This window comes from Equus quagga, chromosome 9, assembly GCF_021613505.1.
Source record: "Equus quagga isolate Etosha38 chromosome 9, UCLA_HA_Equagga_1.0, whole genome shotgun sequence".
Classification (NCBI taxonomy): domain Eukaryota; kingdom Metazoa; phylum Chordata; class Mammalia; order Perissodactyla; family Equidae; genus Equus; species Equus quagga.
The window spans coordinates 68544689-68565988 of record NC_060275.1 but is presented as its reverse complement, the minus strand read 5'-3'; the positions used below and the strand labels follow the sequence as shown (position 1 = coordinate 68565988).

General features: G+C 37.3%; 1 protein-coding gene across 1 annotated transcript; it reads left to right on the top strand.

Moving 5' to 3' along the window:
• Positions 1-903: 903 nt before the first annotated feature.
• CENPH (centromere protein H) lies at positions 904-20460 on the top strand. Its single transcript, XM_046672244.1, has 9 exons — positions 904-1131; positions 3113-3168; positions 12039-12087; positions 12482-12556; positions 13768-13824; positions 15822-15885; positions 16233-16284; positions 17572-17735; positions 19953-20460. The coding sequence occupies exons 1-9, from the start codon at positions 998-1000 to the stop codon at positions 20043-20045; spliced, it is 744 nt and encodes a 247-aa protein (XP_046528200.1). The 5' UTR covers positions 904-997; the 3' UTR covers positions 20046-20460.
• Positions 20461-21300: the final 840 nt, after the last annotated feature.

The following is a 21300-nucleotide window of genomic DNA, read 5'->3' as shown; positions in this document are numbered from 1 at the left end:
TCAAGGACAGAGTGTTCCTTACACCACCTAATGAAAAAGTACAAATCACTCGTGCATTTGTACGTCCTGCATTTTCTCCATTACCCGCTCACTGCACTGTCTAGCAAAGAAACCTCAACTGTAATCTGTGGGATCAACAAGCTGACACGTGGAGGCACCCTACTCTGTTGACTGCGAATCTTCTGACGGCTAAACTTCATGCTGGAAGGTTGGGGTTCAAGTGTCTGCACTGCCTCGTAGGGGACCGTGAGATTCTCTGAACTTAGCCCACTCATTTCTCTGCCAAACGAGGGGTCTGGACATTACGAGCTCAGATCAAAAGTCTGCTTAACCCTCCAATGTTTCTCTTTCACACTCATTTTCCAAGGCCACGGATGGAAGGGGGACTGCCAAGACGGGTCAAAAAGCCGCGGTCTCCGAGCTCCCCTGTCGCAGCGCCAAGGCTGAATGACCATTTATGCCGGGGGGGGGGGGGGGGGGGGGCTCCCTCCCAGCTGCCGCCGTCCCAACCGGTTGTAACACAGCACTCGACAGAGCTGACAAAGTTCTCTGACCTGTGTGTGTGAGAGTGAGGAAGATCGTCCCTGAGCTAACAACTGTGCCAATCTTCCTCTGTTTTGCCTATGGGACGCCACCACAGCGTGGTTTGGTGAGCAGTTTGTATGTCCCTGCCGGGATCTGACGCCTGCGATCTAAACCCGGGAACCCCGGGCGCCAAGTCAGGGCGCGCAAACTTAACCACAAAGCCACCAAGCCAGCCCCTTTAGGACTTTCTACTAGCGGTCTGCAATGACTTCAGCTGGGAGAAAAGAACGGACAGCAGGACCCACCGCAACCGGAAGACGAGGCGGAAAGGGTGGGGCCGTGGGGCGGAAGGGGTGGGGCGCGCTGCCACGGCTCCCCCGCCCCTCCGGGTATCAATTTAGAGGCGGGAAACGGGTCCGGTTCTGAGGCGGCGTTGGCTGGTCCTCCGCGGTGGCTCTTCGGCCGAGCCAGTATGGAGAAGCAATCCGAGGACCCCGCCGCCGCCGAACCCGCGTCCTCCGGAGAGGAAGGCGGGGAAGGCGGGCCGCCGCAAGTCGCCGGCGCCCAGGCCGCTCGTCCCGAGGACCGCGTGAGCCTGTTGCTCAGGTTGTTACCTCTGGCCGCTAGGCCGGAGCCAAGTGGGCGTCGTGGCAAGAGCTCCGCCCTTTGCGGAGAGTGTCCAGGGTTCAAATTCAGTGTCAGTCGCTTAGTGGCTGTGTGACTGCATCATTCACTTGAGCATTTTAAGCCCCTTTCTTCATCTTGGTGGAGAAAAATGACACCCCCCCCCCCCCCCAGCAGAGTTGCTTTCGGGGTTAAATGAGATGCCCTGGGACAAACGTTTAGCATAGGGCCCTCGGGGCCCAGGGAGCGGTAAATCCCCCCTCCTTTTCTTACCCCCTCATGCCCTGGGCCCCCACTTTGCAAGCGGTTTGTGGCGTGCATCCGAGCCCTGAGTCTCCGGGGAGAGGTTGCCGCGCCCCTTTCTTTTATACTTAACGACCCTTTCCAGTCCAGAAGCTTTGTTAACATTTTCCACCGAGAGGGCGATGTTTATACTTTTCCGCTCAGCAGTTGCTGGGGGAAGATTTGATAAGAAGGAAGATCAATCGTTTAAACCAGTGGGCAACTAAAGCCCGTGCCAAATCGACCCTACTGCCTGCCTGTTTCTGTGTGGCCCCTCAAGCTAAGAATACTTTTTATGTTTTTAAATAGTTGGGGGAAAAAAATCACAAAAGGAATATTTAATAACAGTTGAAAATTATATGAGATTCAAATTTCAGTGCCCTTAAGTAAAGTGTTATTGGAACGCAACTACTGCAAGGACCGAGTTGAGTAGTTACAACAGAGACCCTATGACTCTCAAAGCCTAAAATATTTATTTTCTGGTCTTTTACAGAAAAAATTTGCAGACCTGTTCTAAATCATAATAAGGGGATTTTTTTCTTTTTTTGATAAGCATTCTAACTATTTTATTTAGCTTTACCACTGCTTTGAAAGGCCTTGGCTAATAATAAACCTCATAACTTCACTTTAAAAATTCCCTCCTTACAGTATAAAATACTAAAATATTAAACGTATAAGATCTCCTTTTTAATCTCAGTTAACAAGAAACTATTCTTTCAGTGTGTCTTATAAAATGCCAGCCTAAGAAATTGCTCTTTTCTTTTTCTTTTTGATTGGCACCTGAGCTAACATTTGTTGCCAGTCTTTTTTTTTCTTCTTTTTCTCTCCGAAGCCCCCAGTACATAGTTGTATATTGTAGTTCTAGGTCCTTCCGGTTGTGCTGTGTGGGAAGCCGCCTCAGCAGGGCTTGATGAGTGGTGCTGTGTCTATCCCCAGAATCCAAAGTGGTGAAACTCTTTGCCCTGGAAGCAGAGCACGTGAACTTAACCACTTGGCCGTGGGCTGGCCCCAGAAATTGCTCTTTTCATTTGGAATTTCAAAACATAAGGAACTTATGCCATGGAGCTTTAGAAATTTGTCTAATGTTTCTTAGCTGCTTAAACAGTTCTCAAAGTCACAAAGCGGCCAGTTTCTGAATTATGAAACTACCACCTAAATGTGAAACATGTTGTAAATACAACTTAATAACTAATTACCATTTTACCCATAGCTTTCCTACTTATTTTATTTATGATTCTGAGGTAAGTAGAATCATAGGACAACTAAGAAACTATATAGATTACCTGTCTATCCAAGGATTAGTATCTTTGTTATTTTTCTGTATCTCCTGACATTGTTACAGTCTGTTGGTAATTTACCATTTTATTTCTTCTTTGTGTAGCAGCTCTCATTAGGCCCCTTTTCAGTGTGGCCCATTAAGAATAAATTCAAAAATCAAATTTTTAACTCTCCTTCACAAATGCTGTTTTCCTGCTGTATTCCATTGTGTCTTCCTCTGAGGCCTTACAGTTCTTTATGTCCATTTTAAATAAAATGAGGCCAAACTGAAAGACTTTAATGCTGATTTACTTATACTCATTTTGTTACATCAGCTTCAGAAAAAGATGAGTTGGTTTATCATACAGTAATGAGTAAAACCACAGTAAGTGTAGGACTTTCTCTTTTCCTTATCTGTTTTTAGGCTGAGAGCACAGACGAAACAACAACTCTTGGAATATAAATCAATGATTGATGCAAGTAAGTATTTTCATTTTCACATAAGGTTTTGTGAGTTTGATGGTGTACAGTACACTAGGGAAAATAAAATCAACTTTCCAAAAAATTATTTATTTAGGGAATGGGAGGGGCAGCATAAAAGTACTATACCATATAAGAAGGCAAAAAGCAGTCTTGCCCCAGCTCTTAGGAACTAGTTAGGGATTCAGGAAATATTCATAAGACAACTAACAATGCAAGACAGTTAAGTTCTGTTGATCAGAGAATTGGGAAATCCCTGTGGGCTGAAGGAATCATAGATCCTGCTACTATTAAGAACTTGAAGATTAAATTAGTGGATCAGATGATTGTTAAGCAAGTAATCTGAGACCTATGCTTTGAGGAACACTGGATTATAGGAACGAGAGGCAGAAGGGAGATCAGCTTAAAGATATGAGTGACAATTTTCTGTTTTAAACACACAAAAAATTTAAATTTATCTTTTAAAATTATTAATTCAAAAGTCTCAGGGACCAAGAGAGTAGTGAAATGATGGGTTTAGCCTTCTTAAAGTAATAACCACTTATTGCCACCTGATTGATAAGCCCTTGGGTCACAAGGATAGATGTTGCTGAATCTTTCTTTCTCTGTAGCTTAAAGAATAAAAGCAAATAATACAAGAGTTGTGGAAAAACCAAGGGACATCATAGATGTCTTCATCATTTCACCTGAATCCGTGTTTGAATTTAGGTAACTTTTGGACTCTGCTCAAGCTCTTTTTTAAGGTCATAGATCTGAAGACAGTTCTGGTGTGTTTTCCATACAATGTTCTGGGTTTCTAAAGTAATTTTATGCAAAAAAAATAAGTAAATGAATAAAATGGGTCCCCTAGCCTCTTTCCTGCTTACTATAACTAGTAAATTATGGATCTGGGATATGAATCAGGCCTTCTTGCCTGCAAAGCCATGACCCTTCTACTATATCAATAATGCTTAGCTCAAGGATGACCAGTAGGTCACTGTCCTTTCCCTGGAGGAGCTAATGGTCTCCTTGTTTCCAAAGCCCATGAGATGAGCTCTACCTCAGAGATGAGAGGTAGGACGTGGCCAGTGCTTTTCCTGGCATGAGAACCCTCCTAATAAAAAAGGATAATCTATCTTCTTAGAGGACGAGGTATAGGGGAAAAGCAATTCAAAATTTGGACCATTGAGGAATTATCTCCATAGGTATTCCTGCCTTCATTCAACTCATTTTTAAGTGATATGTCCCTGCCACCATGCTAGGCATGGAGATATGGTCTTGCACAAGACAGACTTTGCCCTCTTGGAGCTTAAATTCTGTGTAGCAAAATAGGTAAGCAAAGAAACATGCAAGATAAGTATGAAATGTGGTAAATGTGATGCAGGAGATAATGGTATGATAAGGGGTGGGGCTGCTTTAGATAAAGTAATCAGAGATGGCTTCTTTGAGAAGACATTAAAGCTAAAATCCAAGTGAGAAGAAAGAGTCATCCTTCTCTTATGTTTCTTGTTTTCCTTGTATAGATTATTGTATTTTTAAGGAATTGTGACATCTGAAAACTTTAGTAGATTTAACAGTCCACACTATAGAATTTCTACAACTAAAGGAAAGGACAGATTTAAAGCAAGCCACAAAAAGTTAGGTTGTAGCCTCTTTAGACTGCATTGTGCTCACCACCAATCGTCTAATTTTTATCCATCACCATATATATGTGCCCCTTTACCCCTTTTACTCATCCCAACCCCCTTCCCCTTTGGTAACCACTAAACTGTTCTCTTTATGTGTTTATCTTCCACATATGAATGAAATCATACAGTGTTTGTCTTTCTCTGTCTGACTTATTTCACTTAACATAATACCCTTAAGGTCCATCCATGTTTTTGCAAATAGGATGGTTTTGTCTTTTTTATGGCTGAGTAGTATTCCATTGTGTATATATACTACATCTTTCCCCATTCATCAGTTGATGGGATTTGGGTTGCTTCCCCATCTTGGCTATCGTGAATAATGTTGCAATGATCATAGGGGTGCATAAGTCTCTTTGAATTGTTGATTTCAGGTTCTTTGGATAAATACCCAGTAGTGGGATAGCTGGATCATATGGTATTTCTATTTTTTACTTTTTGAGAAATCTCCACACTGTTTTCCATAGTGGCTGCACAAGTATGCAGTCCCACCAGTAGTGTATGAGGGTTCCCTTTTCTCCACATGCTCTCCAACATTTGTTGTTTTTTACCTTGGTAATTATAGCCATTTTAAGAGGTGTACAGTGATATCTCATAGTAGTTTTGATTTGCATTTACCTAATACTTAGTGGTGTTGAACATCTTTTCATTTGCCTATTGGCCATCTGTATATCTTCCTTGGAAAAATGTTCATATCCTCTGCACATTTTTTGATCAGTTTGTTTTTTGGTTGTTGAGTTGTATGAGTTCTTCATGTATTTTGGAAATTAACCCTTTATTGGACATAAGATTTGTAAATATTTTCTCCCAGGTGGTGTGTTGTCTTTTTGTTTTGTTCCTGGTTTCCTTTGCCTTGCAGAAGCTCTTTAGTGTGATGTAGTCCCATCTGTTTTTTTCTTTTGTTTCCCATGCCTGAGTAGACATGATATTTGAAAAGATGCTGCTATGGATGATGTCAAAAAGTGTACTGCCTATATTTTCTTCTAGGAGTGTTATGGTTTCAGGTCTTACGTTCGAGTCTTTGATCCATTTTGGTTTAATTTTTGTGTATGGTGTAAGATAATGGTCTACTTTCATTATTTTGCGTGTGGTTGTCCAGTTTTCCCAACGCCATCTATTGAAGAGACTCTCCTTTCTCCATTATATGTCCTTAGCTCCTTTGTCCAAGATTAGCTCTCCATAGATGTGTGGTTTTATTTCTGGGCTTTCAGTTCTGTTGGATTGATCTGTATGTCTGTTTTTGTGCCAGTACTGTACTGTTTTGATTACTATAGCTCTGTATTATATTTTGAAGTCATGGATTGTGATGTGTCCAGCTTTGCTTTTTTTTCTCTGTAGTGCTTTAGCTATTTGAGGTCATCTGTTGTTCCATATAAATTTGGGATTCTTTGATCTATTTCTGTGTAGAATGACATTGGGATTCTGAATGGGACTGCACTGAATCTGTAGATTGCTTTAGGTAATATGGACATTTTAATTGTTTATTCTTCCAATCCATGTGCATAGCTTCCCATTTCTTTCTGTCATCATTGATTTCTTTCCATAATGTCTTATAGTTTTCATTGTATAAGTCTTTCACCTCCTTGGTTAAATTTACTCTGAGGTAGTTTATTCTTTTTGTGCTTTTGTACATAGGATTGTATCTTGAGTTCTCTTTCTGCTAGTTTGTTATTAGTGTATAGCAATGCAACTGATTTTTGTGAGTTGATTTTGTACCCTGTAAATTTGCTGGTAGTTGTTGATTATTTCTAATAGTTTTCTGGTGGATTCTTTAGGTTTTCTATACATAAGATCATGTCATCCACAAACAGTGAGAGTTTCACTTATTCCTTTCCAATTTGGATACCTTTTATTTCTTTTTCTTGCCTAATTGCTCTGGCCAAAACTTCCAGTACTGTGTTGAATAGGAGTGGTGAGAGTGGGCACCCTTGTCTTGTTCCTGTTCTCAGAGGGATGGCTTTCAGTTCTTCACTAGTGAGTATGATGTTGTCTGTGGGTTTCTCATAGATGGCCTTTATTACGTTGCCCTTCTATACCCATTTTATTGAGAGTTTCTTTTTAATCATAAACAGATGTTGCATCTTGTCAGATGCTTTCTCTGCATCTTTTGAGATGATCATGTGATTTTTATTCCTCATTTTGTTAATATGGTGTATCACATTGATTGATTTGTGGATGTTGAGCCATCCCTGCATCCCTGGGATGAATGCCACTTGATCATGGTGTATGATCCTTTTAATGTATTGCTGTATTCAGTTTGCCAATATTTTGTTCGGAATTTTTGCATTTATGTTCATCAGTGATATTGGCCTGAAATTTCCCTCCTTTTTGTAGTCCTTGTCTGGTTTTGGTATCAGGGTGATGTTGGCCTCATAGAATGGGTTAGGAAGCGTGCTATCCTCTTTAATTTTTTGGAATAGTCTGAGAAGGAGAGAGATGAAGTCTTTGAATGTTTGTTGGAATTCTCCAGAGAAGCCATGTGGTCCTGGACTTTTGTTTCTTGGGAGGCTTGTGATTACTGTTTCAATCTCTTGTTATTTGTCTGTTCAGTTTCTCTATATCATCTTGGTTCATTTTGGGAGGTCATATGAGTGTAAGAATTTATCCATTTCTTCTAGTTTATCTGATTTGTTGCCATATAGTCTTTCATAGTCTTCTCTTATAATCCTTTGTATTTCTGTGATATCCATTGTAATTTCTCTTCTTTCATTTCTTTTTTTTTAAAGATTTGCACCTGAGCTAACATCTTTTGCCAATCTTCTTCTCTCCAAAGCCCCCCAGTACATAGTTGTATATTCTAGTTGTAGGTTCTTCTGGCTGTGCTATATGAGATGCCACCTCAGCATGGCTTGATGAGTGGTTGCCATGTCCATCCCCAGGATCTGAACCAGCAAAACCCTGGGCCACTGAAGCAGAGCACACAAACTTAACCACTTGGCCACGGGGCCGGCCCCTCCTCTTTCATTTCTAATTTTATTTATTTGAGCCTTCTCTCTTTTTTCCTTAGTCTGTCAATTTTGTTTATCTTCTCAAAGAACCATCTCTTAGTTTCATTAATCCATTCTAATGTTTTTTGGTCTCTATTTCATTTATTTTTGCTCTAATTTTTATTATTTCCTCCTTCTGCTGACTTACGGCTTTGTTCTTTTTTTTCTAGTTCTGTTAGGTGTAGTTTAAGATTACTTACTTGAGGGGCTGGCGCAGTGGTGCAGCAGTTAAGTGCACACGTTCCGCTTTGGCCACCCGAGGTTCACCAGTTGGGATCCCGGGTGCCGACATGGCACTGCTTGGCACGCCATGCTTTGGTAGGCGTCCCACATATAAAGTAGAGGAAGATGGGCATGGATGTTAGCTCAGGGCCAGTTTTCTTCAGCAAAAAAGAGGAAGATTGGCAGCAGTTAGCTCAGGGCTAATCTTCCTCAAAAAAAGAAAAAGATTACTTATTTGAGATTTTTCTTTTTTGTCTAGGTGGGCCTATATTGCTATGAATTTTCCTCTTAGAACTGCTTTTGCTGCATCCCATAAGAGTTGTTATGATGTATTTTCATTTGTCTCCAGGTATTTTTTGATTTCTTCATTGATCCAATGGTTGTTCTGCAGCATGTTGTTTAGTCTTCACATATTTGTGACTTTCCCAGCTTTTTTCTTGTAGTTGACTTCTAGTTTCATATCATTGTGGTCAGAAAAGATGCTTGATATCATTTAAGTCTTCTTAAATTTATTGAAGCTTGCCTTGTTTCCCAACGTATGGGCTGTCTTTGAGAATCTTCCATGTGCACTTGTGAATAATGTGTGTTTGGCTGTTTTGGGATGGAATGTTCTATATGTGTCTATTAACTCCACCTGGTTTAGTTTTTCATTTAAGTCCACTACTGCTTTGTTTCCTTTCTGTATGGATGATCTATGCATTGATGTAAGTGGGGTGTTTAGGTCCCCTATTCCTATTGTGTTGCTGTTAATTTCTCCCTCTAGGTCTGTTAATAGTTGCTTTATATACTTCAGTGCTCTTGTGTTAGGTGCATATATATTCATAACTGTTATGTCCTCCTGGTGGAATGTCCCTTTTATCATTATATAGTGCCCCCTTTGTCTCTCATTGCCTTTTTTATCTTGAGATCTGCTTTGTCTGATATAAGTATGGTAATACCTGCTTTCTTTTGCTTGCCATTTACTTGAATTATTGTCTTCCATCCTTTCACTCTGAGCCTATGTTTGTCTTTAGAGCTGAGATGTTTCCTGGAGGCAGCATATTGTTGGATCTTGTCTTTTAATCCATTGAGCCATTCTGTGTCTGTGATTGTAGAATTCAGTCAATTTACACTTAGAGTGATTATTGATATATGAGGGTTTAATACTACCATTTTATCTGTTGTTTTCCAGTTGTTCTCTATTTCCCTTGTTTCTCTTCCTTTGTATTTTGGACTGCCATTTCAGTATGATGGTTTTCCGTGATGATTTTCTCAGTTTTCTCTTTAGTTATGATTTGTGTCTCTGCTCTGATTTTTTGTTTACTGGTTACCATGAGGTTTGTATAAAAGATCTCGTAAATCAGATAGTGCATTTTCTGATAGCATCTTATCTTTGTTAGCCTAAACAGGTTCCATCCCTCTCTACTTCCCCATCTAAGTTATTGTTGTCACAAATGTTCTGTTTTGTGTTGGGAGTTTGTGATTAAAATGGAGTGTTTAGAGTTATTTTTGATGCTTTCCCTTTATCTTTTATGAGATAATTAATTGTTTGCTGACTTACTCCAATGGAGAGCTGCAATTTTCTCATTTTGTCTATCTTTGTATCTCCTTGCTCAAGGCTTTGTAATCCTTTGCCTTTTGTTTCAGGTATGAGGGCATTCTTGATCATTTCTTGTAAGGGAGGTCTAGTGGCAATGAACTCCCTAAGCGTTTGATTATCTGGGAAAGTTTTTATTTCTCCATTGTATCTTCAGAATAGTTTTGCTAGGGGCCGGCCCAGTGGCACAGTGGTTAAGTGCACATGTTCTGCTTTGGCAGCCCAGGGTTCACCAGTTCGGATCCCAGGTGTGGACATGGAACCGTTTGGCAAATCATGCTGTGGTAGGTGTCCCACATATAAAGTAGAGGAAGATGGGCATGGATGTTAGCTCAGGGCCAGTCTTCCTCAGCAAAAAGAGGAGGATTAGCAGCAGATGTGAGCTCAGGGCTAATCTTCCTCAAAAAAAAGAATAATAGTTTTGCTAGATAGAGTATTCTTAGCAGTTTGGAAAAATACTTCCAATAAACTTGAAAAGTTTTGTCTTTCAGAGTTGTGAATATATCATTCCAATCTCTCCTATCTTTTGGGTTTCGACTGAGAAATCTGCTGAAAGCCTGATAGGGGTTCCTTTCTAGGTTATTTTTTTCTGCCTTGCTGTCCTTAATATTTTTTCTGTCGTTGACTTTTGCCAGTTCTAATGGTATATGCCTTGGAGAAGGTCTTTTAGCATTGATGTAATTAGGAGTTCTATAGGCTTCATACACTTGTGACTCCATTTCTTTTCCCAGGTTTGGGAACTTCTCAGCTATTATTTCTTTGAATAATAATCTCTGCTCCTTTCTCCCTCTGGAATACCTATAATCCTTATGTTGCTTTTCCTAATTGAGTCAGATATTTCTCGAAAACTTTCTTAATTTTTTTGGTCTTTGTTCTTTTTCCCCCTCCACCTGAAGCATTTCTCTATTTCTTCCTCTAAATTACTCATTCTGTCCTCCATAATGTCAGCTCTATTTTTTAAGCTTTCTAGATTATTTTATCTCATTCATTGTGTTCTTCATCTCCAGAATGTTTTTCTTTTACAGTTTCAATCTGTTTTGTGAAGAATTCCTTGTGCTCATTAATTTTATTACTGAGTTCATTGAAATGTCTTTCTGAATTTTCTTGTAGCTTGTTGAGTTTCTTTGTGACAGCTGTTTTGAATTCTCTGTCATTTAGCTAGTAAATTTCTGTGACTTCAGGATTGATTTTTGGAGACTAGTCATTTTCCTTCTGCTATGGAGTGTTAATGTAGTTCTTCATGGTGTTTAATGAAGTGATCCTTTGCCAGCGCATAGTGGTAGTATCAGGTTGCAGATTCCACCTGCCACCACTGAGAATGGGGCAGGATCTGTGTTTTCTGAACCAGCTGCATCTGCTGGAAGTTGTGCCAATAGGGTTCATCTTCATTTGCTTGCTGGGTCTCACATGTATGCACAGACACTCTGGTTAGGATTCGCAGCCTTGCTGGGACCAGCCAAGGTGGTGCGGTAGGCAGGTGTGCGGGAGGGACGCTTTCTTTCATGCACACACAGGCCCACTCTGCACTCATGGGTGGTTCACCTCGGCTGCTACACTTGGTGGGACAGCCATGCAGTAGCTGTTCTGTGCCAGTATGGAGCAGTCCTATGCGCCAGGTTGCCACTCCGAACGCAAAAGTGTTCATGTGCAGGCCTGCCTGCTCCCTGCCTCCTCTTACAGTCACACACCAGCTGCTGTGTGAGGACCTGTGATGTAGATTGCTGCTGCTGGGGATCAGGAGGGGATCCGCTCACCTCCTTCCACTGTTTCCCCAGATCTAGTACCCCTACCTTCAGATATATGGCTGCGTGGATCTCTCAGACGTCCTACTGTGCTTTGTAGGGAATCCTCTGTTGGTTAATGAATGTCCGTTTGGTTGTTCTTTAGTGGGGGCAAAAACTGACAGCTCACCCCATCATGATGCTGACGAATATTTCCTGTTTTTGAATGCAATTGTACATGATATTTAAAATTTTTAATTTCTTATTGTTTGTTGCTAATATATAAACTTACAGTTGATTTTTTTGACATTGATCTTGTTCATTTTTAATCCCTTTTATTTTCTGTCATTCTAAAACTGTTCTGTACGATTTGGTAGCCACTAGCTCCACATGATTGTTGAACACTTAAATGTGGTTTGTCCTCGTTGAGAAAGGCTGTAAACAGAAAATATGCATGGAAGAAAAGATTGTGAAGTATTTTATTAGTAATCTAAAACTGATTACATGTTAAAATGATAATGTTTTGGATCTATAGGGTTAAATAAGCTATATTCAAATTATTTTCACTCATTACTTTTGTAATGTGGAAACTAGAAATTGAAAATTACGTATTTGGTTTGCATTTGTGGCTTACATTATATTTCTGTTGGACAGTGCTATTCTAAAATGTTACTAACTTCAAAAAATTATTTATTTGTAGATGAAGAAAAAACTCCAGAACAAATGATGCAAGAAAAGCAAATTGAAGCGTATGTCGTACTTTTAAATTTTATTTGAGGTTTTTACTAAGACTTAGTAATATTTTCTGTCTTAGAATATTGTCTTCCTTTTTCCTTTCCTTTATTTTTTCAAGTAATTTGTCATGCATTTACTGAGAAGTTGTTGTCATGGGGTGTAGACTTAAATGTGCTCATGTGAGTGGTCACATTACCACTTTTGGCATCCCCCTTAAGAAGATACTTAGAAAAGCATCTCAGGAGGCACCCGTTTATCAAATTTGTAAATGCATTGGTGTGGTCAGCTGTAGAATATTTTTACTTAGATAGAGGCATTTTACTTTTTTCAAGGGTTACTTTATACATTTACTTCAATAGTGACTTTTCTGATATTGCCGAAATTCTTTTGTTCATGCTTCTTTGATAGTAAAATTGAAGACCAGGAAGCTGAAATTGAAGAGGTGAAAATTGCTGTGGAAATGAAAAAGCTTGCATTAGACAGGTAACTATTACATTTTATGTATAAGTATTGAATGTAAAATGAGTAGAGCAAGAGGTGGAGGGAATGTTTTAATTAGTCAAAATGAATTAATCAAGTGAAATGATGATTAGATAATGGCCACACAAATTTTGAGCCCTGAGAGAAAAGCTACATAATTCATTAATATCTTCATTTGAAGAAGTTACATAAGATAGAGTCAATAACGAACTGTCAGTCAAGACAACAGGAGGGTGAGGTTAAATCCCATTCAGTGTTTGAAAGGATTAGTTGGATTTATTTATTTCATTAAATGTCGATCGAGTTAAAGAATTGTCAGTGAGTTTAAATATATTTTTAATTATAGGTTTTGCATTTGTATTTTAAAATTCATTCAACAAATATTTGAGTGCTTACTATGTCCTAAGCTTTGTGCTAGGTGCTGGTATATAGCTGTTAATAAGATAAACATGGTCTCTTATAGACTTGTGATCTGAATTAATAATCTCAACTAAATGAAAGACTCTTAAAATTACTTCTTTGTATCTCCGGCCTTACCAGATGATTTTCTTCATACATTTAATTGAAAAGTAGTTAAAACCCCTTTCTTTAATTGCTTCTAGCAGTGAACTTTTTTTCCTTTTCCTCATCTCATATGCTGGCTCATTATATACAACATATTTTTTAACTAAGATGACTTGAGAGCTATTAAGATATCTCCTTTCAATGAATCAAATTTTTGTGTGTGTGACAGAAGAGAAGAAATGACTCTAATATTGCTGAGTTGATTGCCTTTTTATTATTACTTATTTATTAGCTATTTGAATTTAAAAGTAATTTATGGAGCTTGTGTGTATGCAGGCATATTTTAAAGTTACAGACCTCTTTCCATTTCTGGCTGGTGCTGATCTGTGTAGTGCCTTAATGCTTAATACTTCTTCCAGGCTCTGCAACAAGGTGGATAGCTTGGAGAGCAAAGCTTGGTCTGGATTTCAGGTCTACTGGGCCCTGCAGCCTGGTAACACACAACCACATGTAACAGCCCCATCCATCTTTGTGTTATTTCATATTTCTGTGACTTGTTTATCAAAGTATTTCCCATACAAGTAGATTTTAAAGCCTACTTATGTTTTATGTTATAAATAGAAATCAATCTTGTCATTTTTAAATTTTTCTTTTCAATGTACCACAAATGTTATTCCTGTTTTATAATGAAAGCATTTTTCCTCTCATAGGATGCAACTTTCAACTGCACTGAAAAAAAACCTGGAGAAAACTGACACCAAGACTAGGTACTTTTTTTTTTCTGGATTTGGTAAAGATGGGAATAAGAAGGGAGAGCTACATAATGACTTTAGTTTTGTGAAATTTTTTTTCTTAAATTAATTGTCACTGCCTTCTACGTGTATCTCAGAAATAAGAAAAGTGATGGAATTTTTGTGGGCCCTCAGCATTACAACAACTTTTCTAGTTGTGTTGACATCTTATTCAGATTACAACCCTAAGAAGCAATGGAAGTTTTATCCAGATAGTCTGAAAATTTTGAAGGGAGGTATTGAAAGTTAACTTTGTTCAGTATTTACTGTAAAATGGGAACAGTGCTATCTCATTTAATGAGACAATAACAACCCAATGAGATAGGAAGTATACTCCTCATTTTTCGTTGGCAGAAATGAGCTTGTATACATTAAAACAATTTGCCAAGGAATATAAAATAAAGACTTTGGTAGTCAGGGTCCTCTATAAACTGCTCCTAAGTGTCTGACTTCAGGGGCCTTACCTGTGATCTTATCTCCCAAAGCTCTCAAAATCTTGTGATAAAAAATCCCCTGCCTTTAGCACCAGAAGAGTGCCGAGATGGATCTGGGCACTTCCCCTATCTGGGCATCTTAGTCCAGACTGATACACATTCTACCATATTCCATTTAATCCCAGGATTACATAAATCCTAAAATCTGAATTTAGGCTCTCGCACTATTGCTCCCCCATAGAAGGAGAGCTTAAAACATTCTTGAGTTAAAGGAGTACAGGACAGATTCAACATACTGACTTCCAAAGATGATAGAAAGGTCAAGTAGGCCGAGGCAGTGCCTTTAGCATGTTTTAAAGTTTACAACCAAGTACGGCTGTAACTAGTAGGAAATGAGTTCAGCTCTCCCAGGTCTGTGCAAAGATTCCTTTTTTTCAGGCTCCCCAATAAAATTCTACAATATTTCTTGTGCTGGCTGATTATCAGAATAATTAGTATTATACCAGTGATCATATTGCTGGTCCCATCCCAAATCTGCGGACTCAGAATTTCTGAAGACGGGGAGTGGCTAGGGGAATGGGGGAACAGCTGGCAAGCTACATTTAATAAGCCTCCCAAGGAACTTTGTGGCAGTTTGAAGTATGAGAACCACTGTTCTTGTCCAGTCTTGTTTCACACCCTTTTCTTCCTGCCATAGCCGATTACTTGATCTAGGTGGTCTAGGTGATTACTGCACATCCTTTAAGATCCAAGGGCTTTCCCTTGTTCTACTCTGCACACAACTGTTACAGTGGTTCATTTTGATTATTGGTTGTAATGAAAGCACACTATGGGTGTGGATTTATTCTCTCCCACCAGATTCTTTCCTCTTTGAAAACAGGTATTGTGTTTTAGTCTAGTTTGCATTCCTGGTGCCTGGCACAGTTCTTGGAATGTAGTAAGCACTCGGAAATATTTGTTGAACAAATGAAGATAAAAAGTAGCTTATCCAGTGAAACTGTCCTGTATGGTGGATACATGTCACACCAAGAGTGACCCCTCATGCAAACTATGGACTTCGGGTGATAATGATGTGTCAGTGCAGGTTCATCGTTTGTAATAAATGGGCTACTCTGGTGAGGGATGTTGATAGTCGGGGAGGATATGCCTGTGTAGGGGCAGAGGGTACGTGGGCTTACCTTCCACTCAGTTTCGCTGTGAACCTAAAACTTCTCTAAAGAATAAAATCTATTTTTTAAAAAAGCAAGCTATTAGGGTTTTTCCTCCCTAAATATGAGGTTTTTAGAAATGTTCCTACATGTTTAAATTTGATATTCTTTGTCATCTGTGACCAAAAATTTTTCTAGGGACATGCGTCTTTAATTTTAAACAGAAATTTAGTTTATATCAAACTTTTCCAGATTTCTGTTGTTAAGCGATGGCTTTCTATTGAAGTATACAGTGAATTAAATGAAAGTAAATATATACTAGTTGATTTCTTCATTAGATTTATTATTTTTTAACTAAGGTTAACAAATCATATTTTTTGTTCCTTTTCAGTGTGCTCATGGATCACATGAAACATGTATTAAAGCTAAATAAATTAATAATGAAGTCACAGCAGGTAACTTTGCACATTAGGCTGCTTATGCATTCTCATGTTTTCAGTAACACTTTCTTGCTGGTAACTGTATTTTTTATGATTAAATAGGATTACCCAAAGGGACTGGTATGGTTAGAATTCACTGTCCTTAAGTTTTCTCTCTCTTTTTCATAACTCCATTATTTCTGTCCAATGTTGCTAATTATCTACTTGTAATTTAAGCTACTGTCCTATCTTTGTTGGTGGAAATAAAGGAATCGAAAACTGGAGCTTTCAAAAATATGAACTAATAGATAAAATTCAGTGACTTAGGTATTAAAGATTTGTTCTTAGGTAATGTGCCTTAATCTTTTTATTTCTATTAACAGGAATCGTGGGATTTGGAGGAAAAATTGCTTGATGTTAGGAAGAAGAGATTGCGTATGTAGAACAGATTTTGTTTGTTTTTTTGGTACACACATTTTCACTCACTATGGAGATTGATAAGGCCAAATCTCTCAGTCACTGAGAAATTTCTTAAAGTTCAAATTTTCTTAAATTTTGGACATGACAGTTTAAAAAGTAGTATATAAAATGTATTTTGCTTGATTTATTTTTGTTGTTTTAGAACTTTAAATCACAAATTTCATACATTCTCAGTGGGGGGAGAAAATCAAATTATTCAGAAAAGTATAATGTGAAAGTGATGCCTCCTTCCTGTGTGACTACAGTTAGGTATATCTCATTCTGGGCCTTTTTCCACAGCCATGTAAACATATTTATATATACATAATTTTTAAATGATCAATTGATACATATGGTTCTACAGCTTTTTAACTTAATGAACACGAAATGGCTTTTTGCATTGAAATTATTAAAATGTTTATTTCAAAAGTAGTACACATTCTCTATAGAAAATTTGGAAACAGAAAAGGATCATAGAAAAGTTAAATTTTTTATTTTACCATCAAAAGATGATCAGTCTTAAATGCTTATTTCTTATAAAATAAAATTGGCATCATTTTATTCTGTGTTGTATACTGCTTTGTTCATTTAATAATAGAGGCATGATTTGTTACTTTAAATATTATACAGATTTTCCTATTTGTAAGTAATCTCAGGGTCACAAGTAGTTTTGGTCATCTGATCAAATAACCCTTTGGATATTTAATTTTTTTCCATTGCTTTCCAACCTACTTTTGATACATCAGTGTCAAGGAACCAAGCTCCTGAGACACACCCATTTATGTTTTTAAACAGTTTAATTCTTAGAACATTTTGGGAATTACAAAAAATAGTTGATGATGTTTATCCCTGGAGAAGGGACTTTTACTTTTCATTAAAAATTTACCTTACTGATATGTCATTTTTATAAATAAAGGAGGAAAAAGTATTTCCTTACATATATCTCCTGCCTATTCTTTTGCCAACCCAGAGTAGTCCTCTTTGACATGATGCCACTGCAGACATTTGTAGACAGCTATCATTGTCATACATACACACGTTGACCATTTCACGGAGGGCATTACTAAGTATAAAATTAAAATATTGGTATTTTGCACTGGGGAAGTCATTTTCAGATCAAAATGGAACTGCAATCTAAAATGCTACTTATTAAAAATTTTCTCTTGACTGAAATAACCAGGAACTCTTCTGCTTCATAAATTTTCAAGATTCTTATTTGTAGAACTTGTCATATATAGTATATTGTTTTATTTTTACTCATAGAATTAAAACAAGCTTCAGAAAGTAAGCTTTTAGAAATACAGACTGAAAAGAACAAACAGAAAGATGATTTGGACAGTATGGAAAATTCAGACAAGATAAAAACCATACAACAAAACCTACAGATGGAGATACAGATTACTACAGTTATTCAACATGTGTTCCAGGTAACATTTACATAAATTAGGAAGGGAGCTAAAGAACTTTTTTTAAATGATTGATTATATTAGTTTCAGACTTACTTTCAGTTAGTCTTTGATCTTGACAAAATAATTCAGTATTGGTCTGTTTACAGATAGTATCTGGAATGCATGGATATTTAATATTTAAGGCTTTGATTTTTTTGTTATGGTTAAACCTCAGGCATTTACATGGAATGATTTTAGCAGCTCTGTGGTGGCAGAACGGTGTAATGGTTGAGAGCATTAAACTCCAAGTTCGGAGGTGGGAAAACATACATAGAGTGATGGGAGTCTAGATTGCTACTTAATAGTTGCTGACCATATACAAATTAACTTTTCTAAGCATCAGTTTCCTTGTTTAGAAGGAGTGGTTGTGAAAACTAAAGAAGATAATTCATATTAATCTGTTTAGCACAGTGTCTGGCCCAAGTAAATTCTCAATAAATGTTGGCAGTTACTATGTCAAGTTTTAAATTTTATGTGTTCCTTTATTCAGGAGTTTTTTCATTACATTTAGAATTATAAATTGTCTCTGGAACTGTTGAGATGAAGTACTTAAATTACCAGTTTTCAACTCTGAAGATACACAGTTAAAACTGCCTATTATATGTAAAACAAATGCCTGTTATGTGTAAAGCATATCCTTGTAGAATAAGAGGGCTTATATCTGACCATAGGAAATTCTTCCCCAGGTCTTATGCCTACTTTTTAGTAGGGGTGGGTGATTTGATTAGGAGTAACCAAATCCCCTGGGGTAACCTCAAGTGGAGGATTGCATCATAAGTACAGAATCATTTACATTTTCTTTGGCACATGTTCCTTCCTACTGCTTTGAGACTTCTATTATTCTGCATTTCTTAATTTTTATTCAGATCCTCTAAATTAGTGTTAATTTTTATTTAATGAACTCACTGCCTTGTTAAACAGAGCATAGCTTTGGTCAACTTAGGAGCTCTCTTTGTTCCTAAAGGAAGATCAGCCCTTAGGAGATCACTCATGTTTGAATGCTTGCTTCTATCTGCCTTTGTAAATATGACTGGAGTTACATAAACTAGCTCTTTTGTTCACTTACAGTGAGAATATGCCTTATATAAAACAGCTCAGTGGTTACCAGGGGAAGGGGGGTGGGAAGTGGGCACAGGGGGTGAAGGGGAGCACTTATGTGGTGACAGACAAGAAATAATGTACAACTGAAATTTCACGATGATGTAAACTATTATGAACTCAAAAAAAAAACTACTGCCAAAAAAAAAGAATATGCCTTATATAGGCCTAAGTTTTTAATATTTTTATATATAACAATATAATACTTATACTCTAACATCTGTTTTAACAGTATTTCAATTAGTAACTCAGTAATATTGAGCCATAGTTTTTCAAAGAATAATGACCAGAATTTTCAGTAATTATGACCATAATTATTCCTCCATTTTCTACCACAAAAACCTTCTTCACCTTTTTCAGGGTCTTGAAACTTTGCAAGGGCTGAGAACCAAGCTCTTCTTTTACCTCTTTTTAAAATAGGTCATATTACATATGCTGAAATTGTTTTACACCATGGAAGTGCAAAATGAACTCTGAACCACAGCTGCAATCTTTTTCCTTTAATTTAGGATCCACTGTGCGGATCCTTAATTAGGTAAAAACTATCCACAGAAACGGATGAAGCATAAACAACTGTAAACATTGTAAATATTCCCTAGCATTAGGGAATCAAGGCTAAAGCCTTACTGAAAGTGGAAATGAGAATACAAGAACATATTACTATTTTTTCTCATGATCACAGAGTAAATGTTCACACCTAGTTCAGTGAATATTTGATAAGATCAGTGAAAGAGGATTTCTAAAATCTTCTTCTGTGAACCAGCGCTGATGGCCTAGAGGTTAAAGTTCTGCACACTCTGCCTCAGCAGCCTGGGTTTGGTTCCCAGTCATGGAACCACACCACTCGTCTGTCTATAGCCATGCTGCGGTAGCAGCTCACACAGAAGAACTAGAAGGACTTAAAATTAGAATATACAACTATGTACTGGGGCTTTAGGGAGGAAAGAAAAAAAGAGAGGAAGATTGGCAACAGATGTTAGCTCAGGGCAAATCTTTCCCAGCAAAAAAAATTAAGAAAGAAAGAAAGAAAAAAGAATCTTGTTAAAGTTTTCAAAGTACTAACTTTAATTAAAAAAAATTTTTTTTTTTTAATTACAGAACCTCATCTTGGGGAGTAAAGCCAATTGGGCAGAGGATTCTGCCTTTAAGGAAACTGTTCTGCAGCTTGAGAAGAATCTCACCATGATCTAATAAGAATTCTATTTTGGCATTTTTTGTTTCTGTCTTTGATGTGTAATTTAAATAGCAAATTTCAAGTCAAATGTTTTTTCACTGTTTTTGGAATTATTCTAATATTGCTTTCTTTTTTTCGCTTGAGTCAACACTACAACATGGAATCTGTTGTTTGAAATATGATAATTAAAGTGATTGGCATACTCTAAAAGAATCTGAAAATCTTAGCCTTGAAAGGATCCTGAAAGACATCTAGTCCAGCTTTCCACTGAATGTGGACATTTTTTCTACAACATTCCTGGCAGTTCCAAACTTGCATTTGTAATACCTCTGTGCATTTATTTGTTTGTCAATAAGATATTAGAAAAATTAGAAAAGCGTATCCACATCTTTATTTTTCTTTCAACTGTCAGTTGTATTTTATTCAAATAAATCTCATTTTAGATTTATCTCACTACAGATTCTTTTTTTTGCCTCTTTTTTTATTGTGATATAACTGACATATAATATTGTGTCAGTTTAAGATGTACAACCTGTTGATTGACCACTGTAGCATTAGCTAACATCTCCATCATGTTACATGATTATCAATTCCTTTTTGTGGTGAGAATATTTAAGATCTAGTCTTAGCAACTTTGAAGTATACAATACAGTATTGTTAACTGTAATCACCATGCTGTGCGTTAGATCTCCAACACTCATCTTCTAACTGCAAGTCTGTACCCTTTGACTACTATCTCCCCAGTTCCCCCACTCCTCATCCATAGCTTTAAACAGAGACTCAGATAAAGCACCTCAACCTTGAGAAAGAAAAACATATCCAAAGTGTTAATAGTTATGGTTGTCATAGAGGAATTGTGACTTTTTCTTTTGTATTTCTATATTTATCATGCATTACTTTTATAAATTAAAAAAATGAATAAATGTAACTCTGTCCTATTAAAAAAATAAAACTTGCAACCTTTTATAGCATCCCATTCCATTTTTTGGAAAACTCTAATTTGAGCTCTTTATTAATTTGGAGCTCTTGATCATATTTGGAGCTGTAGATCAATAACAGAAATACAGAGCTTTGCCTAAATTTGAATTCTAAACACTTTTTGGCATATTAATAGTTTTACTTCATTTGTTTTGATAAATCATAATTTATGTGTAGTTTTATTCTTTTTACCACAGTGTATTCTTGGAAATTGTCTAGATAAATTGTAAAACAAGTCAAATTTTTCTGATAGAAAAACATTCTGGAAAATACCTTCCTGATCTAAAGATACAG

What these genes read in the sequence shown, in the direction of transcription:
- CENPH (XM_046672244.1), top strand. Translation starts at nt 998, where the DNA reads ATGGAGAAGCAATCCGAGGACCCCGCCGCCGCCGAACCCGCGTCCTCC. An exon ending in AAAACTGACACCAAGACTAG is followed by an intron (nt 13,825 to 15,821) that starts GTACTTTTTTTT and finishes GTTCCTTTTCAG; the next exon opens with TGTGCTCATGGATCACATGA. An exon ending in TGTTAGGAAGAAGAGATTGC is followed by an intron (nt 16,285 to 17,571) that starts GTATGTAGAACA and finishes TTTTACTCATAG; the next exon opens with AATTAAAACAAGCTTCAGAA.